This window comes from Pristis pectinata, chromosome 3 (assembly GCF_009764475.1).
Source record: "Pristis pectinata isolate sPriPec2 chromosome 3, sPriPec2.1.pri, whole genome shotgun sequence".
In the NCBI taxonomy this organism is placed as follows: Eukaryota; Metazoa; Chordata; class Chondrichthyes; order Rhinopristiformes; family Pristidae; genus Pristis; species Pristis pectinata.
In genome coordinates, this window is record NC_067407.1 from 126,909,802 (window position 1) to 126,937,473 (window position 27,672).

The following is a 27,672-nucleotide window of genomic DNA, read 5'->3' on the forward strand; positions in this document are numbered from 1 at the left end:
ACCTTAATCTCTCTCTCTGGAATGCCCCTGGTTTCTGCTGCTGATGGAGGGCAATCTTAACTAATGTCTCATGTAGCACATTTTATTTGGTAGCTTTCCATGAAGTGCTACGTTAAAGATAAATGCAAGTTGCTATTTTAAAGTTAATGCAGTATTGTTTTGCTTTCATTCTTCCATATAGAATATGGTCTGTAACTCCAGTGTATTTAATACAAACACTTTTCAGTTTATACCCCAAGCCACACCACAGTTTAGACGTGGCAATAAACCAAGAACAAGTAGACTCTCAGGAATGGTGCCCATCGTGAACCTGTCGACACCATCCTGTTTAGGAATCCAAAAACATTGGCAAGTGATTCTTTAGACTTGCTTGTTTTTCTGGTACTTATTGACCTCCAGCAACCACCCCTAAAAAAAATAGAACAGGCAGAACCATTGTTGGTTGAGTATTGTGCAGGATGGTGGTTGCCTCCAACACCTACAAAAGCTAAAGATAAAAGTGGGTGCTTTCTTCATGGTTTAGTTCTGCCTCACCCATCCCTCCCCACCCACACAACCATTGCAGCATATCACTTCAGAAATATGCCCAAATGTTAGAACTGAACAAATGCCAATATTTGCATCAGCAATGCAAGTTCATAAAATAAAGCTTACCTACAGTCAATCATTGACTATAGGTAAATGAGAGTTAGCATATTAATAGCAAAAGGAAAAAATGGTTATATGTATACAGCAAGGTCAGTTACATCTCTACTGAGAAGTTGACAGGTGATGACTTGTTATTCAGCACGTCTTTTTGTTGATGTGCATGGCTGGTGGTTAAATTTGATTCAAACTTGTATTTTCCATATTTTTTTTAACTCTATTATTTCACGTTCTCATGACTTTGAGATGGAAAACTGGAGCTTTTAAGGACTTGGGCGACAGGTGGCAACTGGCAGAGGAATGAGCAGAGTCAGAGAGATCGTAGAGTCATACAACACAGAAAGAAGCTCCTTGGCCCAGAGTCCACACCCACCATCATTTACAATAATCCAATTTTATTTTCCCCACATCCCCATGAACTCTCATCAAATTCCAACAGACACCCATACATTAGGGTCAATCGCCCTGTATTGTTAATCCACAAGCCACAACAAGGCGCATGTTGGTCAAGAGAGCATAGCAACCTCAGCTATGACACTTAAAGACATGATGCTCCTTCAAAACTACTGTGTTGCTGAGCCAGTGAAGAAACAACAATAAGAATATAAATAAGGGGTAAAGCAGCTTTGGAGATGCTTCCATGTGGAATCCTGTAAAGAAGATTTCATTTGGAGCAGATGATGCCCTTTGGTTAAGTCCAGCATCAGGTGGTTTTGAAGGTTGAATTGTCAGCTGAAACAGGTTGAAGGAACATGCTGGCCTCAGGAAGCTATACGTCTATCCATTCCGTCTGACCATTGCCCAGACTGAATGACAGTTCCTTCAGCCTTGCTACGTTCTTCAGCTTAGATTAAACACTGTACGTACATACTCCAAAACAAAGATGAGATTGCCAGCCTCTACCCTTGCCTCAGTCCATCTGCTGTTAAAACCCTCAATGCTTCCAAACTATGCTCCCAGAGATAGCCTACCATCCTCTACTTTTAACAGCTTCCCTTCATCCAAGAATTTTACCCCATCCAGCAATAAATACACATGCCCATTACTTCTGTTCATAACAATATACATCATCTGCAGTCCCCATCTCCTCTAAACTAACACTTCCTTCCACCTCACAAGTCATCAGCTCCTTCCCTTCGCCACCCATTTTTTGATAGCAGTTCACCACTTTATGGCAAAATTAGAATATGAGATTTTGATGATCATCTTTAGCAGAGTTTGAGAAGCTGAATTCTGTAGCTATCAATACTTCTGGAAAAAAAAGGCAAGTCAGTGACAATATTTATCCTCAGTATTTACATTTTCACCTTACACCATGTTGATCCAAGTTAAAAGTATGGGTACTGATATAATAGAAAAAACCTTAGTGTTTACAGGGTTTTATTTCATCAATCTTTTACAAGGTGAGAGCCAAAATAGATACAGTCAAATGGATTGATTCTTTTGAATGGAAATACAAAATTAGCTCACTCAAGATGACAAACAATTTGCATGCAAAACCATTTTTCTACACTGTGCTGCAAACTATTTGGTTTGAACTTTATATTGTCACTGCTACCAAGCTTAACTAAAGCAGCTTTGTTATCTTATAGCACATTTCCTCCAGAAGCGAAGTGCTGAATTATTTACCTCATGGAGCAAATTTCAAAACATTAGCAGCAGTGGGGAATGTGGGCAGGCAAAATCCACAAATATGGACAAGTTCAACCTGCCCCACCCTGAGAATTAGCAGCCTACAATCTTTAGCTCCATTAATTATTATAATTTGCTTATTAGTTGCTGAATATCCTGCTCTGCATAGCTTCTTACTATGAACTTAGATGGGTTTCAAAACCTCAGAGTTAAGACTTTTTTTTAAATATATATCCAATGAGATAACCTGAAACGCAATCAATGTTACAAGTTCAGGAACCACAGCTGCCAATTATACTACAAGATCTCTAACTTGGTGGGCAAATGGGGTTGGGGGAGGGGTGGTGGTGGGGTGGTGCATGCGGGGAAGGAGTTTAATTATCATTTCATCCAAGAGGTGGCAGCAAAGACTAGCACTGCAAATTCTGTAGAGAGGGGATTTGAACTCAAAACTTCCTGAAACAAAAGATAAGAGTGGTACAACTGAGCCATGTCTGACATTATTATAGTACTAACTTGATACAACTAAAAGCATCTTAAAATTCCTCCTTTACTGCAACCATAATAACTTGTTAACAAAGTCACTCCAGCAAATAAATTCTCAATAGCTGCACTTCACTAATTGCAATTAGCTAAACAATAATAAATTGGGCAAGAACCAGGGTAGAGAGGGCAGGGCAGATGATTAAAGATAGGATTGGAGGGGTGGAAATAAAAGTTATTGTTTATTTCAAATGTTAAAATTATGTTTCATACTTGAGTCAATATAAATTAGTGTGTGCAACAATGAACTCTGTCCTTGCTTATGCCGCAAAACAGGGTGCAGACTCATTGGTACCTGCAATCCACAGCATGTTCTGTTTATCTTTTAGGCTGGTACAAATTTGGTTCAATTTATTAAAGACCTGAGGTATTGATATGGCAAGCAGATGTTCTTGTGGACAGAGAGAAATGTTCAATGCGTTGCCTCAATGTTCATTTTGTTGTCTCAATGTTCAATTGTCCTGTAGTACAACCTGCTTGGTTTGGGGAGGACACAAGTTCTTTTATATTACCGTGAAGCAGGAGACACTTAACATTCCCAACTTTAAGAAACAGTCAGAAATAAGTTATGAATCCACACTTCTGGATGTAAACCAAAGAAAACAAACTAGATTTCTGGAATGAAATAAAATGCAGTTCTTGTCAAAACGAGTGGCCTTTTTTTGTTACAAAAATTCAATGCTAGTAACTTGAGAGATAGTTGGCATACAATATGTAAATTAACTTTCAGGTGATAAATTAGTTTTGATCAGACAGTACCAGTTACATTAAATTGATTTTAAACTTCGTCATGGATTCCTCACCATTGTATGGCTCGCTGCACAGAAATACATTCAGATCTCAATAAAATACTTTGATCAGTCTCTGGGGTCAAGATCTGCAAGTTGTCCTTGACAGGGGACATTGGGTCAAGTTTTTCACTAGGTTGAAGCATCTTAGATTTCCTGTGGAAAACAATATCTTTAGTTAATAGCAAAAACTGAAATGTACATACAACTCTCTCCTCTGAATTAATTTATATCCTTGACAAGGCATAAACTTGAACATTTCTTGGTTTCAAATTTCTGAACATGATTAAAAAGATGACACAAGACTGCAGATGCTGGAAATCTGGAGCAACACACACAAAAAATGCTGGAGGAACTCAGCAGGTCAGGCAGCGTCTATGGAGGGAAATGAATAGTCGACATTTCAGGCCGAGACCCTTCATCAGGTCAGTCCATTAATACTGCCTGACCTGCTGAGTTCCTCCAGCATTTTGTGTGTGTGTTGCTCAGGATTAATAAGATAGCACAATGTCGAAATCTAATGCCCAATGTAGGGGAAAGCACAATGCATATACTGGAAACATCTTGGAAATAATGTGCCTCTTTAATTCTTTATTTGTTCTCCTTCCTGTATGCAATTTTTCCTTCATGCATACTAGAAGTTTCAAAAGGAAACACCTTCTGGGTACCCCAATATATGTAAAATGCAAAAAAAAGCTCAGATTTTCGGATCATAATCATAAAAACAGGCAGCTACCAAGCAAACCATAACCCTATGCACCATTCTAGTTAGCTGTACTTACCGCTTAAACTCAAATTTCTTCCATAAGTCATTGATTGTGGCCTGTAGCTCAGGCTTGTTCTCATTGTTTGGGGCAGATTTCACTGATCTTTTGATTAACCCACTGACTTTAGCTGGTCCAGGAAGCTTCAGTTTAGTGTACTTTCTAGCAGATCCAGGGCTCAGTCTTTGTAATCCAGGAACCTGAACAATAAGTGCATTTGGTAATTCCACCAAATCCATTTACGTGCATAGTCTGCATTAAAACTATTAATACTGCTCAGCACTGGAAATAAAAGTTTTTGATTTAACATCAGTCATCTTAGAAGAGACTAACTTCTTTGCTTTGGAATTACTAAGCACATTTTCTATCCCAATGGAAGCAGATTGATCTCAATTGCCCTCCGAATTAGCTCAGCCAGATACTCAGTTGTCACCATCACTTTCTCATTGGACAAAAAGGACAGATAACAAATGCTGGACTTGACAATAGAACCCAAACTTATGCAAAAATAAAATAAAACACCTGGGACTAAAGAGAAGAACCAGGCTTCTAACGCATTAGATTTTAAGATTTTCAACATATTAGTCACTGTGACATCAATCTTGTAGTTTTGCCAACATTCCTTTTTAAAGAGGTTGATGCATTGCTACCCCACAGATGAAAGAGATCTCCAATTACATTTTTTCATAAGGTGACCATTGAGAGCCATGATTATTACACTGCTTGACTGTAAGAAAGGACACCAGTAGTCTTGTCAAAGTCAATCCCATTCTCCCCATTGACTAATTATTACTAGCTAAGACAGACACACGAGACTGCAGATGCTGGAATCTGGAGCAACAAACAATCTACTGGAGGAATTCAGTGGGTCAAGCAGCATCTGTGGGAGGAAAGGAATTGTCAACATTCTGGGTACATCAGTCCTGATGCAGGGTTTCGAACTGAAACATTGATAATTCCTTTCCTCCCACAGATGCTGCTCAACCCGCTGAGGCCCTCCAGCAGATTGTTTAATATTAGTTAATTGTTGTTAAATAAGTACCTTAAGAATTCAGAATTATGGAATTTAATTTTAAATTAATTGGAAATAATCCTGCCTCTACAGAAAATGGGTATCTAGTCAGGAAAAGCAACGAACATACAAACTCACCCTATGTTTTGCAGTTACGGTTTTCTCAGGTAAAGGTGGCAGAGTGAGGGGACTGGAACTTTGATCACGAGATGCTGCACCATCACTGGCTTCCTTTCATCAAAACAAAATCAAAAGGTATTAATAAAAAACCTAAAAGCTATTTGCCAGTTCAGAAAAATGACTCAAAAGCATTTCAACATTAACAAAAATCAACTTACATCCAATTCAGAACTTGTGGATATTTGAGAAGAACCCAAGGAATTTAAACTGCCCAGAGAAGACCTAATATTGAGAGGTGATTGTGGGGAGTTTGTCTCTTCAGAGTTGTCATCTTGGCATTCTTCAGATTGTTTTGGAAGGTTTGTTTGCTGCTGTTTTACATTCTGATCAACTTCTTTTACCATCTTACCATCAGTACATTTATTTTGAGATGAGTGTGCCACCTTTCTGTGGAACTGCTGTAATACAGATAAATCAACTGCAGAACTCGAAATCCTAGATTTGTCTCTCATTCCTCTAGACCAACTGAAAGCACTTAAGCTTCTCCTGGCCTCTGAATGAAATCCTGCAGGATATGCATTTGCATTTGGATTGGTGTTCAAAATTTCTAGTGGCTTTTCCTCCTGTTCACCTTCATTGCTGCATATACTTGTCGATATATCATTCTTCTCACCCTTACGAGAACTTATTGGGCTTGAGTCCTTCAGTTCCTCTGTTGCATTAGACACTACACTGGTTTCAGTGTTCTGACCAGGAACACAAATTTCTTTGAGTGTACAGAAGAACCTACAAAAGTAGTACAAAAGAAATCAATGCAGAATAGTAAACACCAGGAAAAGCATTTCACAGCTCAAATTACATCTCTTAAGTATTAAATGTTCTCTTTCCAGTTGTTAAATGGTACTTGGGTTTTTAAGTAACTGTTTTGTTCTGGTTTTCAATTCAGAGTTAGAGTATAAACTGCATTTAACCCATCTGCTGGGATTGTTAACATCAGATGTTGTCAGTTCAGGTAATGGAAAATTGTGACAATGTCAAGTTTACTGCAATCTGCCATCAGATTTCTGAATGGTCCATGAACACTACCTCGTTATTCCTCTTTTGCACTATTTATTTATTTTGTAACTTACAATAACCTTTAAGTCTTGCACTGTACTGCTGCCGCAAAACAACAAATTTCACGACATATGTCAGTGATAATAAACCTGATTCTGAAGTTATTCTCAATGTTACTTAATCAAGCCAAGGCACAGACACAAAGTTTCTATCTGCTAGAATGTCTTACAGCTTCGAAAACCATGCCCCACGATGCTAATTGTTTTTCTGGTAATCATGTGAGCTAATACAGAATTAAGCAAAAATCTTTGTTGTATATTTATACCCAAACAAGTTTACTTTTAGAGCACTGAAGTTTATTTTACAAGATATCCTTAGAGGCAATTTCAGTTCTATTCATAATGCTGGAGGCAAGCCTGGAGAACTCGTCTACTTTAAAATCCCCAGAACCTCATAACTTAACGTCACTTCTTTCAACTACAAAAATTTTATTAATTTAAGACTTCCCACAGTTGCTTCAAATTACTAATCGAAAAACTGAAGGTGGACAAGACAGGGATCAATGTAACAGATACAAGTTGTATATTTTAACCCCAGCTGTGCTCAGGAGCATAGAAAGTTAAATAAGAGGTGAATGAAGGGTAGATCATCAAGAAGTCTTCTAAATTTTGAAAAGGTACAGCCCCATCATGCAAATAAGAAATCATTGCGAAGAAATTGACTGCTACCACGTGTGACAGTCTTCAGGAATCAATGACTTGTACGTTTGCAAGCACTGAAAGCCAAAAGGAAGACAGTGGCATGAAGAATGAAGTGCTCAAAAAAAAATTTTGCAACAGATGGACAATGCACAAATCAAATCACAGCAGATGAGAGATGCTACAACTTATTCTAGAATACCAGCAAAAATAGATGAATGGGATCAGGAAGACAATAACAAGCGCAGGGGAAGTCTGCTGTATTCTGGATAGGTTGATAGACGAAATAAAAGGTAACAAAAAGGAAGGGATCACCCAAGTTAACAAAATCCTTTAAATAATGGTAAAGGCATTGTTCTGCACAACTTGACTGTAGAAGTGTTCAAGATCTGGCCTAGTATTACACTTCTATCTGTGTCAAGCAAAGTATTGTGCAAGATCATATCTCAGCACATCAGATACATCCTCAGAAAAGAGTAAGGCAGTTTTTTTTTTGCAAACAGTATGGACTTGCAGACCAGACTTTGCTATTCAAAAGAGCTATTTTATTATGTTTTGTAAATGCAACTCCACAAAAACTTCATACTTTGAGCAGCTTTTTGGCAGAATTCACAGGTAGTACATTCTGCAGGCATATAGAATCCCTCTCCATATAATTAGCATTGAAAGCTCTAACTTCACATACAGCGATGAACAAAGGAAGCTCCATATTGAAGTTGAAACAGGATTGTGTAAGGGTGTGTCATGTTCACAATTTTATTCGGTACCGTCACTGATTAATGTGGTGAATAATAGAAGAAATGCCAAGAGATATTAGATGGCTGCCCTTCTCATGCCTTGAAGACTGAGCTGGTTCTCTATCACATGTACAGCACGTAAAGTGAAGTGAAAACTTAAATGCAGCAAAACAGATATTATGACCTCCTGAAAACAGGAAAAAATTTGTAAAGAGGAACGATGTGGCTGATCAGAGACCAAAATGGAAACTTATTCATGGAAGCAGAGGGCATGGCCGATGTACTAAAGGAGAATTTTACATCAGTTTTCACTAAGGTAGATGCTGCTGTTGGATTATTAGGAAAGCAAGATGTAATTGAGCTATAGAGTCATAGAGCTGTACAGCATAGAAACAGGCCCTTCTACCCATTGCATCTGAGACCATCAAGCCCATGTACACTAATCCCACTTGCCTGCATTAATTCCATATCCCTCTATGCCCTGCTCATTCAAGCAACTGTCCAGATACCTCTTAAATGTTGTTATTGTCCCCAGTTTCACCACCACCTCTGGCAACTCATTACATATCGCAACTACTCAGTGTGGAAAAATTTACCCCTTAAACCTCCTCCCTCTCACCTTAAACCTATGCTCTCTAGTTTTAGACACCCCTACCATGGGAAATTGACCCTGGTTCTCTACCCTATTCGTGCTTCTCATAATTTTATCTATCATGTCATGTTCTGCTGAAAGGTCAGAGATCTAAAACATTAGCTGTTTTTGTCTCTCTGCCATGGCTGCCCAAGGTAATAGGTATCGCCAACATTGTGTTTTTATTTAAGATATGGCTGCAATTTTGGATGAGCTAAAAATTGATAAAGTTGAGGCAAGTGGGATTGATATGATGCACTGTGCTTCAGAGTAATACTGCATTGAAACAAGCACTTTGGCTCGCCGAGTCCATGCCAACCGTCAAGCACCCACTTACACTAATCCCATTTTGTTCTCTCCACATTCCAATAAAGTGCCCAAGATTCTCCCACTACCTCTGCACAACTTACAGTGGGCAATTAACTGATCAACCCACACATCTTTGGCAGGAGAGAGGAAACTGGAAGACACAGAGGAAACCCACGCAGTGACAGGGAGAACGTGCGAACTCCCACAGTGACAGCACCAGAGGTCAGGATTGAACCAGGGTCACTGGAGCTGTGAGACAGCAATTCTACCAGCTGTGCTGTAATGCAATACATTATCCAAGTTGTTACCTTGGCCAGTAGCAACCAAGAAAATAATTGTGATATGTCCTGTTTGGAAAGTTAGCTTACGATTCATTTTATCTGGCCAGAAGAATATTGTGGCAGAACTGCTCTGGCATTCTAAATTAGTGTTACTTAGCAGCATTCAATTAAAAAACTTAACCAATCACACTTTACCGGCTTCTGGTTCCAGGAACAACAACAGTGCCCGAATCTTCATTTCTTTTCTGTAAAATGGCAGCAAATCGATTCCTGATCTTGCAGTGTGGCCTTGGGCTTTGCTCAGTGATTGAGTGGTCTGAGGGCAACTCCAGTTCTGAAGGAGACTCTGGATGCAGGCTCTCTTCAACATCTTTTTTTGCTTTTTTATTATTTGGAAACTTGTACTGATTTAACAAGTCTCCATCTGAAAGACTTTCATCTGGTGGTTCAAAGCAAATATTTGAGCCTGTATATTTATACAGCAATAGAATTACTCAGTTTTTAAAAAAAATTCATCAATCGCTCCTGAAAATCTGTTAGTTAGATACAAGTCATTGATGATTTACCATCAAAGAATATTTCTACTATCTATCTATGCAAGGACTTCTTGTAGGAAGCATCCTGATCAGAGAACATCCTGCCCCCCCCCAAAAGAAAAAGTCAATTTCAATGCATACGAGACCTTCTCAATGAAAATGAGAATAAGCAATGCAAGGGAAAAAAAAAATCAATAAATTAAAATGAAATATATTTAAACAGTATTTAAAAAAATAAATGAAGTAAAATTCATCAAGTAAAACAATATTCTTTTGAAAGAAGAAAATTTTGAAAAAAACCTGTGACATCTTCAGAAGCACAAGATCATAACATCAAAAGAAAATCAAAAAACTGCAGATGCTGGAAATCTGAAACAAAACCAGAAAATACTGGAAACATTTAGAATTCAGATGGCATTTGTAGAAACAGAAATAGTGTTAACGTTTCTGATGAAAGGTCTTTGATATCTGGTCCTGTTATGTTCTTGAGGAAATCCGCCTTTTGTTTTACAGTACAATCTTACAGTAGGGAACAGCTTTGTTGATGGACGATTAAACACAGATTTCACCAAGATCTGCTTCCCATAAACTTGAAGGGGTAAAAGCATGAACAAATCAGGATAAAAGAATACAAGGTTTTGCTGGGGATAAAGGCATCCAAAGCAAGAGCGAAGGGGTAATTAAGAAGAAACAGGCACCACAAGAGCATCATGATAAATGAATGGCCAAATGCTGGGCAGTTGGGTATTTGAAATTGCAGCTTTAAGTGACCTATTCCAAAGGAAGAAATAAAAGGAGGTGTGTGGGGGATTGGGAGGTGCAGAGGTAGAGAACGTGGTGAACATATCTGTAATCAAGATGATCGACAATATTACTGACAAAAAAGGAAGCTGAAATTATTTATAGTAACAAAGTGGCCAGGTTGCTGCACTATTGTTTGAATACCAACCACACGAGCTATGCCATTTGTTTTCCAGTAATTAAATAAATCTGGAATAAAAGCTAGTAGCAGTATAGGTGCCAATGAAACTAGCAGATGGTTATAAAAAGCCAACTGGATCATTAATGTCTTTTATGATGGAAATCTATCATCCTTATCCAGTCCTACTTTTACATGACTCCAGGCCTACCAATATGGTTAACTTTTAACTGGCTTGCTGGGTCATTTCAGAGGGCACTTGGTTCAGGGAATATTAAGGCTATGTTATACATGCTGATCTTACCAGTGATGTCCATAAGTAAAAATAAAAGATGGAGTCATTCAGCGCGGAGACTTTGAGAAGGCAGGAAGGAGCATTTCTCAGTGAGGAAAACAATAATTTTTTTTGAAAAGGTGAGAGGCAGGAAGAAGAAAGCACCAGAACAGCAGACAACCAAATGCAACATGATGGAAGTCACATTATTAACAAACCAATTTAATATGGGACAATGAAAGTTGAAAGTCCTTTTCTTTTTAAGAAAAAGTAATGGTGATTATAACAAAAAATTCATGGACAATCAGCAAATGTAATGGCAAGAGCTTTGGTCATCAGTGAAAGAACATCCAGTGGTTATAGTTGATCTGTTGGCAGTAATAGGTGGGGACAATAGGAAGGTTGCTAAGATTATCTCCCAATAGGCACATTGGTGAGATACAATTCATACACATGTATAGAAAAGATCATTATAACATAGCTGCAGGAGTTGTTTATTTCAGCTCTTGAGCCTGTTCTTATATCGAGTAAGATTATGATTAATTTATGCTCTTATATTTGCCTTTTCCCCATAACACAACATAGCTGGATTATCAAAAGAAAGTCTATCGATCTCATATTTAAAATTAACAGCTGGTCTGGCATAGTTTGCATTTGTTTCAGGTGTTTCAGATTTTTACTATTGTGTGTCTTGGTGCTTCCTAACTTTGTTCCCGAAAGATCCTAGACTCGCAAAATTAGTGAAAAGAGAAATTCTCTATACTACACTTGGTTCAACTCTACATCTTGGAAATGACAAATCATATACCCCCCCACCCTTAATGTTTTAAGTTCCACAGAATGCAGTTCTAGCTTCCGCAATCTCTTATAACTTTACCCTTCAGATTCCTTTATTGTTCTGATAAACCTACACTGTCCCCCCCACCCCCACCACCCTTTCAAACCAATAAATCCTTCCAGAACTACGAATAGTTCTCTTGAGTCAGTATGATGTAGCAGAATTTCTATTTCCTTGTATTTCAGTATATATATATTTTTGTACATGTGTATATATATCAATAAAAAGATATGGAAATGAAGTTTTTTTAGATCTGCACTACTTCAAGCTTTTCACCATTTAATAGTACTTTGGTGAGATTGTCCAAAATGGATAATCTCACACTTGAAAGCAATTCTTAGACAGCATGATTTTTCTCAGGGTATCATTCATGCTGTGGGGAACTAGCAACTTCCACGCCAATAGATGGTCATGAAAGAGGGGAAGCATATCTACAGGCTGTATGAGATTATTTTTAATGAGCCAAAACATTATTGGTTTTTGTAGTCCATTAACTGCATCATTTTTGGTAAAAATGCTATCATAAATTCCGACAACTGTATTACACATTCAAATCTATTTGCCAGTCTTGGCCACTTGCTCAGTCTTTATAATTTATTGCTTATAATGCCATCTTTGTGGCATCAACAAATTGTGATAACTGGCTTTCTATCCCATAATCCAAGCCATTAGAAACAGTGAACAGGCATTGCCCCAACAGTTGATCGCCTGTCACTACTAGTCATTCTGTCAACTTAAGATCCTGAGGCTTCTCTCAACTCTGTCTACTACCATTCTAGCCAATTTCACCATACAGGTCAATAATTTTCCTTAAATCCCACAAGGAACAATCAGTCAGGATGTAGCCATTTCTACAGCACATGAATTTAGAATATATTCTAGAATATTTGAATTGGCTTGGTTTCTTTGCTTGAATAGCCATTTCTTTTAGAAAGTAAAAGCTTACCTTCTCTTGCTCTTTTAGTCAATATCACTCTGTTGGGAAGTTTTAAATTTTTAATATTGATAACTTTCTCCATACCCCTGGTGCAGGGTTTCTCTGGTGATAGCTCTGCCTTTGGAACTGAAAGTTGGTTTCCATATGGTCTATATTCTTTGCTCCATATACTGAGCATATGCAGAGCTCTCTTCTTATTTGCCTCATTGTCATTCCACCCATTGGACCTTCTTGTCAGAATCTGACAAAAAAAAGGATCCAAATTTCATTATTAGACAAAAAAAAACATAGATCATAATTTCTCCTTTCAGAACATTAGGACTTCAAAAGCAAACTACTGACTGTAGTATTTTCACAGTTGTAACATAGGGATATCCTGCCATCAATTTTCCAGTGAGATTCCACAAACAACAATGAGGTGATGTTTTTAATTAATTTGATTGTGGTTACATTCATTAGCATAAATCAAGAAAAAGTATATTTTCATTCAACTAATTCAAGTTAAGTGTTAGAAATTCTGATTGGAAATCAGGTATTAAAGTTTTAACCAATTGTTAAAAAGAGAGCTGCCTTTGTGGAGAGAAACTTTCATTTATGTGCATTTAAAAAACTAATTACAATGCCTATTTTAAATGCATTTCAGAATAGCTTTACATATTAACTCAGAAAATGACAATTTGAGAATGGTGCAAGTTGAAAACAATATTTGTCAGTCACATATGTATTTAGCAGTATTTTTCTCACAAACTACATGCAAGTCTCAGGCCATATCTTACAGGAATAACTACACATCTGCTCCAGGATAGAAGCAAACAAATCATACTTGGAAGATAAATTCAAAAATGGATATATGAGAAAATAATTTAATAAACTGAACAGAATGGACACATTACACTGGTCACTTATGTACACTAGTCTTTTATGATTATCTAGGAGGAAGAAAAGTATTATGGAAAACTTTAAAAAACTTTGGTTGACAATACTAAAAAATTGTAATATAAAGTGATAAAGTTTGCACATAACCTAGAATCATTGAATATATAGTACCTGCGAAGTGCATGGGTTGAAGTTGTCTATGAATTCTGAAGTTTTAATATCTATATTTCCAAGAGCTATATGAAGAGCTTTCTCATCACCAAAGTGACTAAAGTAGCCAAGTTAAGGAACAAAACACAAATGCAAGATATTATTGGAGAAAATGAAACAGAATGGAACACCATTCATGCTAAACACAATTAATACACGATGAAGTCCAAAAGCAAACGTGCATAAGCTCTCAAAGTATCAATCACATTAAACCTACAACACAGGAGGTCAGTTAGTCCATTGTGTCAATTCCAGTCAAAAAAGAATGACCCAACATAATCCCACCCCCCAGCACTCGGTCTGTGCCACTGCAGGTCTTCAAGTACCCACCCAAGGATTAGTTAAATGTGATGAGGATGTCTGTCTCTACCTTCAGCTCAGGCAGCAAATTCCATACTGCTAGCTCCCTATAGCTGAAAAAAAAGTTTCTTCTCCCTTCCATCACACCCCTTGTCTTTGGAAAACAAGGATAGAGTTCTCCTGGTACTTGCCTTCCACCCTACCAGGTAATTGGTGAACTATTGTCACAGGTACCGAGATAAAGTGAAAAGCTTTTGTTTGCATGCCATCCGAACAGATCATTCCATACACAAGTACATCAAGGTAGTACAAAAGAGAAAAAAATGTAGAATGTAGTGTTATACTTGGAGAAAGTGCAGTGCAGGTAGCATACTATCCTTTGCTATTTCCACCAGCTCCATATGATCCTGCCACCAGTCACATCTTTCCCTCTCCTCCCTTTCATGCATTTTGCAGGGATCACTCACTTCCCGATTTCCCTGGTCCAACTCTTCCATTTCCACCAATCACCCCATTTTTCACAGCAGTTTCCCTTGCAATTGCAGGCAATGCAACACTTGTCCTTTCACCTCTTCCCTTCCCACCATCCAGGGTGGAAACATTCGTTCCAGGTAAAGCGGCAATACACTTGCACTTCCTCCAATCTAGTTTACTGCACTCAGTGTTCACAATGTGGTCTCATTTGCACTGGAGAAACTGAACGAAGATTGAGTGAGTGCATTGCTGAGCATCTGGGAAGGGTCTCCACAGGAAGACCTTTAATACTCCATCCCACTCTCACTCCGACTCCTGGGCTGTGGCCTCCTGTACTGTTACAATGAAGCCCAACACAAGCTTGAGGAACAGCACCTCATCTTTCATCTGGGTGCTTTGTAGCCTTCTGGACTCGATACTGAATTCTACAATTTCAGGTAACCGATTTCTGTATTAGTCGTCCATCCATCTGTGATTTTGGCTTAACCTGTTGCTTGCATTTACCCCCCCCCCCCCCCCACCCTTTCTCACCCTGGGAGTTGAGGACATGCCCAACCTGATCTGCCAGGCAATTTCCTGCTCTGCATTGTGCAACTCCAGCATTATTTTATCCATGCACGGTAGTGTAGCAGTTAGTGTAACGCCATTACAGCGCCAGTGACCCAGGTTCAATTCCAGTCACTCTCTGTAAGGAGTTTGTACGTTCTCCCAGTATCTGCGTGGGTTTGCTCCGGGTGCTCCTGTTTTCTCCCACATTCCAAAGACGTACGGGTTAGGAAGTTGTGGGCCTGCTATGTTGGCGCCGGAAGTGTGAGGTCATCAGATTATAATAATTGACAAAGGCTAATGTGTGAAATTACAATGTTAAGTACAGAGTGCAAAGCAATTTCATGTCAACAAATTAAAATTCATCTTATTTTAATCTGGAGATGGCCTTCATTTCTTCTGCAAGCCAGGAATCAAAATTGTTAACTTTCTTGAACTGATTGCTTACATAAATTAAGCTCAAATAATTTTGTGTTTTGTACACAGATAATGATTCTTCTGCAACAAACGATTTTCTTTTTCTGGAGTTCAAGTTGCCTGAAGCTACAAGCACTACCAAATATTGTTGGTTAGTTTGCCAAAACCAGCCATAGGACATTATAAATATTATTCTAGAAACAAGTTATTTCAAGACTGGTGCAAGTAAGTAGTAATGTTAACTCAGCCAAGATACTGCACTTGTAACTTGTGCCAAATGTTTCCCCACCCACACTTTATTCCTTCAGCTTCAGATACTATTTTTAAATCAAAATTTTAGGTCTGATTATACAGCACAGACAGCCAAATAGTGCAAAAGATTCTGGCATGGTGAATCCCAAGTGTTCAAAAGATAAAGAATGTGGTGTGAGGAACATGAATCTACATTTCATCACTAACATGCCATTTCAACATATTGCCGGGCAGGCTTGCAAGCTTTAGCTATCTGCTCAACTTCTGCAACTGCTCACTTCCTCCACATCCCCACACCTGTTCCTTCTAAGCCAGTTGAAAAATTAGCATTCTGCAAGCAACCATTTTCTTTGCATTCACGTTAATGCACTTTTTTAAAAAAAAATCAAAAAATCTGGTTAAACTAATTGGTACAGGGTAATTAGAACAAATATGTAAAGGATACCGCCCCGCATACTCAAGAGATTTTGGATCAACACCATCAGAATAATCATTTAAAGGAACAAGTTTCCGCTTCAATGGATCAAACACTAATTGATAGAGAAATGTGTTATTTGCTCTAATAAACCCATCTATATATTCTTCTGGTACAATCACATTTGTCTTCAAATATTGTCCCATTTTCTTGATCACCTATAAAAAGAAACAAAAAGAATAAATAGTGGAAATGTTAGTTACAAAAACAATTTAAGCCAAAACCACTGTACAATTTTGATAAAAATTTCCAATGAAGTAGCAAAATTGAGCCAGATCATGGTCAAGGTGGTCCATGCCTTATGTTCACTCCCTGTAAAATCCCCAGAGCAGCACTAACCTTCTGCAACCCTGCAGATCTAATCAAGCTGGGGGCCTTATTACCACAACTATTCCACGAGGCAATGGTATGCAATTGGCAACTAGGTGTCCGGGGGAGCAGATCCCATGCCCCCACCCTGGATCACCCTAATGGCCTTGATTGTTTTGCTATCAAAGGCCTTTTCAATTGCTTCTAAATGTCTCTGATAATCAAAAATACAAAAACAGTTGAAACTGATTTGAAAAATTAAGTTTTTATTTTTTATCTTAAAACATTTTATCACTACAAAGTTTATTGCCCATAAAAGATGCTGAGCAAGCCAATTCTCATCTTAGTATATCTATGGTGGAACTCAGTCTTACTGGCATTTGATTTCCAATGCACTTTATATTCCTGCTGCAAAGGACAAGCACAAATGTCAGGAACAACAACTTAAGTTGGTGGTTCTTTCTGGACTAGCCTACTGAAGAACACAACCTAGGCCATTATATCTCAATTGTAATCACAGAACTGTGGATTAATTTTATGACAACTCTATGCAGTCTGTTGTGGAACTAAAATGTCATCCAGATTGTACTCTTCTTTAGCCAGCAGGAACCACTGATTATCCTCTGTTGTTCAGCAGACTTCATCTCGTCCTTGAAAGGGGAAAGGTTTAGGGGGAACATTAGAGGGAACTTCTTCACTCAAAGAGTGGTGGGAGTGTGGAATGGGCTGCCATCTGATGTGGTAAATGCAGGCTTGCTCTTAACTTTTAAGAGTAAATTGGATAGATACATGGACGAGAGAGGTCTGGAGGGGTATGGGCTGGAGGCAGGTAAATGGGACTAGCAGAATAATGTTTCGGCACAGACTAGAAGGGCTGAATGGCCTGTTTTCTGTGCTGTAGTTTTCTATGGTTCTAGAATAATGTGTTTCAATGCAGTGGAGGTCACTTTCGGGGCAGTGCTTTCGCCATGCTATCACTGAACTCCCTACCACGTTCTTTGACGGAATATTTAGTTAAAGGACCAAATGGGGTTGTTGACCCAGTGTTAAGTAGTTCAGATGTTCACTTATTTTACTGATTAATTTCCAGTAGTTTGTGATGTTTTCAATTAAATTTATTTAATAATTTTCTTTACAAAAAAGGCGGCTTATACTGGAACAGCTCTTAAAGTGTTTAAACGTCAGACGTTTCAGAATAGTTCAGAAGTCTTCGAAAGCAGTGAGCAAAAGGTCCTCATGACATTCCCAGGCAGAGCCTCCGAACCTAGTCATCATGTGGGGGTGCTTTCGCCTTCAGGAGACAACCCTCGGGTACCGAAGGTAAGCTCACATATCCCTCCACACCTGGAACAGATTAATGCAGGTGACCACCATGGGCAGCAAGTTTAGGCAGTGGACTGCATCACTATTTCTAGCATAGAAGTTTTCTCCCCAATTTACTGAGGCCTTAAGTTGCTTTTGCACTTTTACATTAACTACAATTAATGTCTGCTCATCATGGAAGTAATTTAAATTTACTAAATGTCCAGGATGCCACCTTCTTCCTCTACCGTAATTACCCATGTGTCTGCTATAGATACCGATACTAAGCTTAAATTTGTCAAATTTGCAGTTTAAAAAGTAAAACAAAGAGACCAACAGATACAGAATGTGACAAAGTATTCAGCAAATAATTTAAACGGGTTGTATAATTGGGCAGGAAAATGAAAACCAAATGTGACAAATGTAAAGTACTACATCCAGATTGTGAAGAAATGATGGCAAAGATACAAAGAACCCTAGAAGAGAGAAGGTGGGAGTAAAAGTCAGTTTGTTACTTTTAGTATTGAGGTTAGAAGTAATCAAAGCAAAAGATCAACAAAATGCTGGGATAAAAACAAAAAATAATATAAAATTGTAGTGTCAAGCCCACATTGGTTACACCCTTCAATACATCAGTTTGATGCTACTTTCAGTATTCTGCCCCAGAGGGTTTTCATTCATTTGTTTTTGCTATGAAGCCTACAAAATGGCTCCCAAATACAAAAGGGCTGTGTTCTATGAAATGAAGTTTAACTTTTGTAGTTCAGAGAGAAAATAGTTATTGCATACAGTTAAGATAAATCCAAGAAAACAGTCAAAGTGGGAATTAAGTGCAAATTATATTTTTCTGCCAAAATTTCTTACTTTAATGCCTTGCGTAGTAGGAACAATAGACTGTTAGAAGTGTCCATTAATATTAGCATCAAGTTATGTAAAGTTATGTAAAGTTAAAATGCAAGTGTTAGACTGAAATGTCCTCTAAGAAGGTCATCCTTATATATTATAAGGCATTAACTGAATATTCCCAGGGAGGAATTAAATACCATCACCCTCATTAGTTTGCCAAATACAAATTCCCTAATGGGGCTAAAGACTGATAAGAGCCCCGGCCCATTTTGTTTATATCCTCGGATCCTAAAAGAAGTGGCTTTCTAGGTAGTGTATTACTTGTAATCTTCCAAAAAAAATCCTTAGTTTCTGGAGAAGAACCAGAGGATTGGAAAACTGCCAATGCGGACACTGCTATTCAAAAAAGGGAGGTAAGCAAAAAGCTGTTAACTTTCAGCCAATTGGTCTAATATTTACTGTTGGCAAAATATTACAATCAGTTATTAAGTAAATAATAGCAGCAGATTTTGGAAAAATCTTAATCTAATCAAACAGGGTCAGCATGGCTTCAAAAGGGGAAATCATATCTGACAATTTTTTTTTAGAATTTTTGAGGAAGTATCGCCCAGTGTAGATAGAGGGGAACTAGTAGATGGGGACTTTAAGATAAGGTGTCTCATAAAAGACCTGGTCCTCTATTTTAAGAAAACTATTATTTCATTCAGTGTGGTTTAGTGAAAGATCACTGGGATGATTCCAGGTATGCTGGATTATCCTATGATTGGGGGGGGAGACTCTACACTTCACAGTTTAGAAGAATGAAAGGCAATCTTACTGAAACACAAGATGCTTAGGGGCTTAACATGCTAAATGCTGAAAGGAGGTTTCCTCTTCTTGGGAGCATCCAGAAGTAGAAGGCATGGTCTCAGAATAAGGGGGCACCTTTTTAAGACTGAAAGAGGAAACATTTCTTCTTTCAGAGGGTTTTGTGTCTTTGGAACTCCTTGCCACAGAAGGCTGTGTGGCAGAGTCCTTGGGTACATCTAAAGCTGAGATAGGTAGATTTCCAAACAAGGAAACCAAGGGTGATGTGAGAGGGCAGGAAAGTGGACTTGTCAAAACAATGATTCTATTGAATGGTGGAGCAGGTTCCAGGGGATGAATGATGTACTCTTGTCACAACTTCTTGTGGCTCAATTGCCTTAATTTCATATATTACTCAGTCTATTGATGGCAGAGAGGAGGGGAATGAGAGGAAGAGAGGGAAGATGTCTTTTGCAGAGTGCTTCACAGAATGCAAACTGGTTTCAAACTCTTGCAGTGATTTAGGTTTTTTTTTCCCCTTAAAGAATATCGAATAAACCAGCTCATTATTTCACATTGCAAACTGAAAGAGAATTATCACACTTTCCCACCCCTTCTAAAGTAAAGGGCATTAAGTACAAGTGGTGGGAGGCCATGTTACAACTGTACAAGACATTGGTGAGACCACACTTGGACTATTGTGTGCAGTTCTGATGGCCAAGCTACAGGAAGAATGTTACTAAGTTGGAAAGAGTGCAGAAAAGATTCACAAGGATGTTGCCAGGACTGGAGGACTTGAGTTACAAGGAGAGACTGGATAGGATCATTTTCCTTGGAGTGCAGGAGGCTGAAAGGCGACCTTATAGAGGTATATAAAATCATGAGAGGCATAGATAAGGTGAATGGTCACAATCTTTTCTCCCCCCACAGGGTAGGCCAGTCGAAAACATGAGGGCATAGATTTAAGGTGAGAGGGGAAAGATTTAAAGGGGACCTGAGGGGCAACATTGTCCAAACAGGGGGTGATGGGCATGTGGAACAAGCTCCAGACGAAGCTGCAGAGGTGGGTACAATTACAATGTTTGAAAGGCATTTAGACAGGTACATGGATAGGAAAGGTTTAAGAGGGATATGGGCTAAACAGAGGCAAAGGTGACTAGCTCAGGTAGTCACCTTGGTTGGCAAAAACAAGTTGCATCAAAGGGCCTGTTTCTGTACAGTATAATTCAGACTCTAAAGGCCTGATTAACACTCAATAACTTCCAACACCACCTGGGACAAAACTGGAATTCTACACAGAAAATCAGGCCAACAAATATGAATCAGGCAACTCATTGGCACAGCGTGTTAAGAATCCAAAAGGACCTAATAGCATTCTCTGGAATTTTCCCTGATCTTCCTCAGAAGAAACAGCAGGAACAGTACACGATTCCTGAAGCCCCCACTACCTTTCGATATGCTCATGGCTGACCTCATCTTGGCTTCAATTCCACTTTTTTTTTTTCCCTTCCTCATTACTTTCAAATCCCTTCTAGTTGAGAAATCTGTCCACTTCAGTCTTACATGCATTCAGTAAGTTTAGCCTCCACAGTTCTTTGAAGTAAAGAAAGCCAAAGATTCATAATCTTCAGAAAAAAAATCCTTCTCACCTCTATGTTAAATGGGCAACCAATTAACCTGCAACTATGTCCTCTAGTTCTAGGGTTCTCCACCAGGGAGAATATTTGTTTAGTGTGGGGCTAAGGGGCATTGATAACCAATGTTTCAATAAAGATCTCCTTTTATTTTTCTAAATTCCAATGAGAATGAGCAGTTTGGGCCTTGTCATTCTTCCCACGATAGCCCCTTCATTCCAAGAATCAATCAACATTCTTTGAACTGTTTACAATGCAAGTATGTCCCTCTGGCAATAAAGACCAAAACTGTACACAGTATAGCCAGTGTGGCCAAAACAATTCCCTGCACAATTAAAGCAAGATTTTCTTACCCTTAGAGTACAAGGGTAAGAATATATCCCCTTGCAATATTTGCCTTCCTTATTATGTACTGTGCCTATATACTAACATTGTTTATTTTATAAGGAGGACACCTATAATCACACAATGCAGCAGCTTTCTATAGCCTTTCTCCTCCCCCCACAAACTATATTCAATATTCTGCTTTTCCATTCTTCCTAGCAAAATGGACAACTTCACATTTTAGAAGATAGAACAGTACAGCACTGAACAGGCCATTTGGCCCATGATGTTGTGCTGATTTTGTTTACTCACATTATATTCCATCTGCAAATTTCTTGCCACTGGCTTAACCTACCAACATCACATTCCAGACAGTCTTCACCTCATAGCTTGATATCCCATGTGTCTTCGTACCACAGTCACAATAGTGATCCTAGTGGCAGGCCACTAGTTACAGTTTGCCAGCCTGAAAATGACCTACAGACCCAACAGTTAGCCAGTCCACTATTCACGCCGTTATTATCTCTAATACCAAGAGCTTTTATAACTTCAAAATCATGACGGACTATGTGAAACATCACTAGCTAATATGTTTCATTTTAATTAAGTTTGGATCTTGCAATTTAATTTTTAAATCTTAAGACAGTGTGTTGAAATCTTTTTGTATTTCACGCACAGGCATTCCCCTGCAAGTTATTTTTATTGTAAATGTATAAAAACCTCAAGATCAAAGAGACATACCGTTATGATATCTGGATTGTTAGCAATCCGCAGCAGCTTGCATGCTTTGGCCAAACCAATTCCATGGATAGATGGCAAATAATCGCACCCGGATAAAATACACATATATCTGAACTTCTCCTCAGTGAAGACATCTCCCAGTTGTTTGCATTTGCCAAAACGTGCCTTATCAATTTCAATGCCGTTCCCACACTTGTCCACTTTTAGTACAACCTAAAAGTACAGTAGAAAAAAGCTTACAAATTATTCATACAATTTGATATCAAATTCTCTTGTCTTATACTAATCCTCTTATTCAAATTCTGCCCACACAGATCTCTTCTTCTGCTGGCAGCAATGGCCCTTGACAAATCAGTCAGACATGCAACTATCAATCAAGAACAATAAATTAGCATACACGTACTGATATGAAATAGTTAAGATGGTTGACCTCATTTCCCCATCTAGCAAACAACTCAGCTGCAAAGGGCAAGGACACCATACACAAAAGAACATCACCACATACAGATTTATCCTCCACGACACGATCCCCCCTTTGCCAACAAATCTAAATCCTGGATATTCTTATGTAACAAGATGGACTGAAATGGTTCAAGGAGGGTCACCACCACCTTCAAGGCTATAAATCCACATCCCAACCTGATTTTCTAAAAATCTCATCCATGCTCAAATAGCTAATATTAGCTTTGGAGGAGGAAAGTCTGCATAATAAAGTATCCTTTCCAACTGGAAAATTTAATAATAATAATAATAATTTTGTCAAGTATTACTGCTGTTAGCTTTTTCTTAATTTGAGATTGTATGACAAACATTAGAACAAAGCAGTTATCTTTGTTAATACAATTTAAGGTTTTTTTATTTACCTTTTTACATCCAAATGCCAACAGGTCAGAATCTTCTGTGATTACTGCTTGAGCTATGCCAATCTTGTTTAAATAAGCCAGTTGAGCATCAGCCTCATAGGGTGCTACAATACAATCCATTCCTTTTGCTCTTGCAGCCTGTATCAGTACAAAAAAAAAGTGTTAAACAATCTTTGGATGCAAAATTTCCTCTTGGCAATTTGCCTTTCTTCTGCTTATTTGCATTAGCTGCTGTCCTCAAAGACATTCGGAAGCCAGAAAAGAAACACTTGACAAACACATTGACAAACACCCCCCAGCTTCACCAGTGAGATTATGCAATATTCAGCCAGAAATTCTTCCACAAGGGAAGAGGAAAAACATCATTTGAAGCTGAACCTTGGCCAAATACTGGTGTTGGTTATTTGCCATACATAGATATCAATAGAGGTTGTGTGATTAGGGAAACACACTTGGGAAACGAAAATACAGGCTAAATATGCACACTCTAAAGATGTCAAGTAATGATGGGCCAAGGTCATGAATTTGTAATTTAAGTATCCGATGACATTATTCACAGACTTCTGCCGAAAACTGATATTTTGACCAATTTTAAAACCCGTCCTCGCAAAGTGTCTTCTCCCTTATTACAAATTCACTTCTTCCAATTTATTGCACTTATTCCTGCCAATGGCTTTTTTGTTTTGATGTTGCCCTTCCTCTTTCTCCCACAGACAAGCTGAAAGGTGTGTTTCACAAACTTCCAAGTGTCATACAGTCAGAGTCTTACAGCACGGAAACAGACCCTGCGGCCCAACACCCATGCTGACCAAGATGCCCATCGAGGCTAATCCAATTTGCCTGTATTTGGCCCATATCTGTGGTTGTGCTGGCCTTCATTAGTCGGGGGGTTGAGTTCAAGACCTGCAAGGTAATGTTGTAGCTCTATAAAACTCTGGTTAGACTGCACTTGCAGTATTGTGTTCAGTTCTGGTCGCCTCATTATAGAAAGGATGTGGAAGCTTTAGAGAGGGTGCAGAGGAGATTTACTAGGCTGCTGCCTGGATTAGAGAACATATCTTATGAGGAGAGGTTCAGCGAGCTAGGGCTTTTCTCTTTGGAGAGACACAGGATGAGAGGCGACTTGGAGGTGTACAAGATTATGAGAGGCATAGACAGAGTGGCCAGCCAGCACCTTTTCCCCAGGGCAGCAATAGCCAATACCAGAGGATGCTAGATTAAGGTCAGAGGAGGAAACTTTAGGAGGGGGGGAACTCACGCGGCTCGAGGGTCTGGGCCTGCATAGACAAGCAACGACCTGAAGTACACCACTAAAGGCCCTCCAGTCCAAGAAACAACCCTCCACCATCACTCTCAGCTTCCTACCATCAAGCCAACTGTGTATCCAATTGGCTAGGTCTCCCTGGATTCCATGTGATCTAACCTTCCAGAGCAAATTTTATGTAATGACTACAGCTACATACAGCTTCTATTCTCTCCCTCTCTATTCTCCCCCCCCCATCCAATTTCCCCTGCAATATTCAAACATTTTTGAAGGGTATGAAAATCAGTAGAATATAAAAATAATCTAGAAACAAGGAGTTCTCTGCACAAACCACAAGCCAAATAAAATTGAAGTCACTTGCCTTTATAACCTCATGAGCCATTGCAGGTGTTATGTTGACACAACGAGTAAAGCACTCTCTGGCTTCTGCTGTCTTGCCTTCACGAAGGAGCTGCTTCCCTTTCTGCAAGTTTGTTTGCCTACGTCTATAATGCAGAAAATTACCAAAGCATAATGTTTCTAAACCACATGCACGAACAGCTGTGCAGTTAAATGACAAAAATTTATTTAATACATAGCAGAAGATAATGACCACAAGGAAGCAAAAAAAATGCACTATAATTCATGACTAGAACTAAAACTTTAAGCTAGAATTAATGTTTAGATTCTAATCCTCCAGAATAAACAAATGTTTCTGCAAATGACATCAATTTATCCATGATGCACATTAATGAAACATAGCATTTGTACAAAATGGGAAAAATAGCATCCATATTTACATTTGAGAGAGTTTTTGTGGACTGATAAAATAGTACAAAACAAAATCCTTAGTACTTCAAGCTATCTCTACTGAAATGCTTACAAAACACAAATCTTTATGTTGTGGATCTTAACATTCTGACTGGACTTGGCTGATTTTACTACTTACAAGCGTCGGGCCTTTTCCACCTCTTTTTTAGAAGGTAAAGTGCATCCATCAAAAACCAGGACTGGCTTAACACCAAAGGAATCCAACATTTCAACAAATTTCAAACAATAACTAACATACCTGCAATAAAACAAATTAATATTTGAAAAAAAAGTTAAAAAGGGCTCTCAGGTATCCAGTTACATGGACTTTTCAAAGTCCTGTTATTTATTCCTGTTGTATCTCTGGATGAAAGTGTCAATTACCACTGTGCTGCAAACTCTCACTGGAAAATGCAATGAAATTGCATATTATTGAACTAAGGACGCCAATTTTTATCAATGACATTTACCGTGTACAAAGTGAACTACTTTAGAGACATGGTAATAGTGTGTGGAAAGGGCCTTTTGGCCTACCACATTCACATGGACTATCAAGTACCCTCTTACACTAATTTCACCTCCTTCCAGAATCCCAATCAACCACTCCCTTTCCCAATTCTCCTGTGACACCTACACTAGTGGCAATTTACATTTTCCCATTAACCCAATAACAAGTACATTGCTGGCATGTGGAAAGGAACTGAATACCCGAAGAAAAACCCAAAGAAAGAATGTGCAAACTCCATACAGACAGCACCAAAAGCCAGGATTTTGCTTAACAATGGGACAAAAGCCAAGCTAGGCAAGAAAGACTTACTGGTCAGTCGGTTCCCCCTTTGCTAATTTATCAGCACACGCAAAGGCACCTTTGTGAAGCCAACAATACATATCCAGTGCCACAGTCTGTCCTTTGTATTTCTTGATATGAATTGGTTCTGATGCTTCCTTAACAAACTGTAGCAATCCTTGAATCCCCATAATGTGGCTTTACTCTTCTCTAAAGCTTTCATTCGTGTGCCCAGGTTAAAATGGATGAGCTGTGGTTTAGAAGGTAGTAAAAGTTAAATGATTTACAAGAATTTTCGATCAAAAGGATTTTAAAATACATTAGTGACAGGTGAAATCATTGAGGAATTTATACAAGAATTGAAGAAGGCTGTAGCACAATCAAGTGGTTAAACTGTGAAGACTCCAAAACATAGATGAAAAATCATGGTATTTATTGGGAACACAATGTAGACCAGGGAATTAGAGCAGTGGCAGGCACATGACACACAGTGAACAATAAACTGAATGACCAAGTCTTTTCACTGAGTAAACAGTCTATACAAGGAGAGTAAACAACCTACAGCAACTTCTCCAGCTAAGAGCAGAATAACCTCTCCAGAAAAAAATATGCAATTAGTAGAGGATAGCTGCATGTCAATTATATCTATCCAATTAATCTCAATCATTTATCATAATGCAGTGATCAAACTTGACTGCCAAGATAACAGCGCAACTATCTCCATTCTATCTAGCTACAGCATTATCACTACATGCAAATAACACTCAAATGTTTAAATGATTTTTAATTAAAGTAACAGACTATTGCAATATACACAAAATGGAAAGTAGGATTTAAGAGAAGATTCTTAAACTGGCAAAGGTAGGAAGTCACGTCCCACAGAGTTGGCTCAACTGTGATGCAACAGGTACATAAATGGACAAAAAACTGGTAGCATGATCTTGAATTCTGAAGCTAGTACAAATGTGGGGTACAGTCAATAAGTGCACCAAAATATAGGAAGCCAAACAACCATGCAGAGTGGGCAGATGAAAAACAAATTAAATTCAAATTTTGGTATCAAGAATATCAATTCCTTGAAGAGATCTTGGACAACAGATACATATACCATTCATAATTGCAACAGAAGTTAAAAGTGAATTCCCACTCCACTAGTGACTGTTGCAACTTTACCCCCATTGAGATCCAACAGGCCTCTCTACAGCTTCACTACATTTACACTAAATTAAAAAAAAACACTTCCACCCTTAATCAATCCCACACCCCCTCCGCCCAACCCCCCATCCAACTCCTACCCAACCCCATCTCCCCCCCACCCAACCCCCATCTAACTCCTACCCTACCCCCCATCTAAATCCTGCCCAACCTTGTCCCCCCACCCAACCCATCTAACCCCTACCCAACCCCCCATCTATCCAACCACCATCTCTTCCCCCCCCCCCCCCCCCCCCCCCCCATCCCCATACATCCGCCCGCCACAACCTTACCCTCATCCGGAGCCCGAGCCGAAAGCGAGACGGTCTGAACTGCCAACAAACGTTCTGGCCTTATTTTGAGGACATTTTCTGAGCCCAGCCCCAAGTTCTGTAAGATTTTTTCCATAACCTGGCATTAAACAGCACAAACAGTACAAAAATGTTCACATAAACTCACCTCGGAACCATGCAGACATTTAAAAAACCTTTATCAACATTTAGCGCCAATTTTGGGGGTCAAATTTGAGCAAAGCGGATTCCGATTGGCTAAGCCGCCACCCA

General features: G+C 38.8%; 1 protein-coding gene across 3 annotated transcripts; it reads right to left on the minus strand.

Annotated features, from left to right (window-relative positions):
• Positions 1-2,009: 2,009 nt before the first annotated feature.
• exo1 (exonuclease 1) lies at positions 2,010-27,653 on the minus strand. Of its 3 annotated transcripts, none has more exons than XM_052011317.1 (14): positions 27,569-27,653; positions 25,946-26,165; positions 25,268-25,387; positions 24,701-24,824; positions 23,076-23,213; positions 22,213-22,425; positions 16,241-16,428; positions 13,768-13,864; positions 12,730-12,961; positions 9,412-9,655; positions 5,723-6,290; positions 5,523-5,615; positions 4,391-4,572; positions 2,010-3,764 (listed from the first exon to the last, which is right to left on the minus strand). In XM_052011317.1, the coding sequence occupies exons 2-14, from the start codon at positions 26,104-26,106 to the stop codon at positions 3,620-3,622; spliced, it is 2,505 nt and encodes an 834-aa protein (XP_051867277.1). In that variant the 5' UTR covers positions 26,107-26,165; positions 27,569-27,653; the 3' UTR covers positions 2,010-3,619. The 3 variants fall into 3 exon arrangements, with proteins under 3 accessions (XP_051867277.1, XP_051867279.1, XP_051867280.1); XM_052011319.1 differs by having other exon boundaries at positions 2,011-3,764; positions 27,403-27,577; XM_052011320.1 differs by lacking the exon at positions 25,268-25,387 and having other exon boundaries at positions 2,011-3,764.
• Between the last annotated feature and the right edge of the window lie 19 nt (positions 27,654-27,672).

What these genes read in the sequence shown, in the direction of transcription:
- exo1 (XM_052011317.1), bottom strand. Translation starts at nt 26,106, where the DNA reads ATGGGGATTCAAGGATTGCTACAGTTTGTTAAGGAAGCATCAGAACCA. An exon ending in ACAATCCAGATATCATAACG is followed by an intron (nt 16,429 to 22,212) that starts GTATGTCTCTTT and finishes TTCTTTTTATAG; the next exon opens with GTGATCAAGAAAATGGGACA. An exon ending in CCGTAACTGCAAAACATAGG is followed by an intron (nt 4,573 to 5,522) that starts GTGAGTTTGTAT and finishes CTTATTGTTCAG; the next exon opens with GTTCCTGGATTACAAAGACT.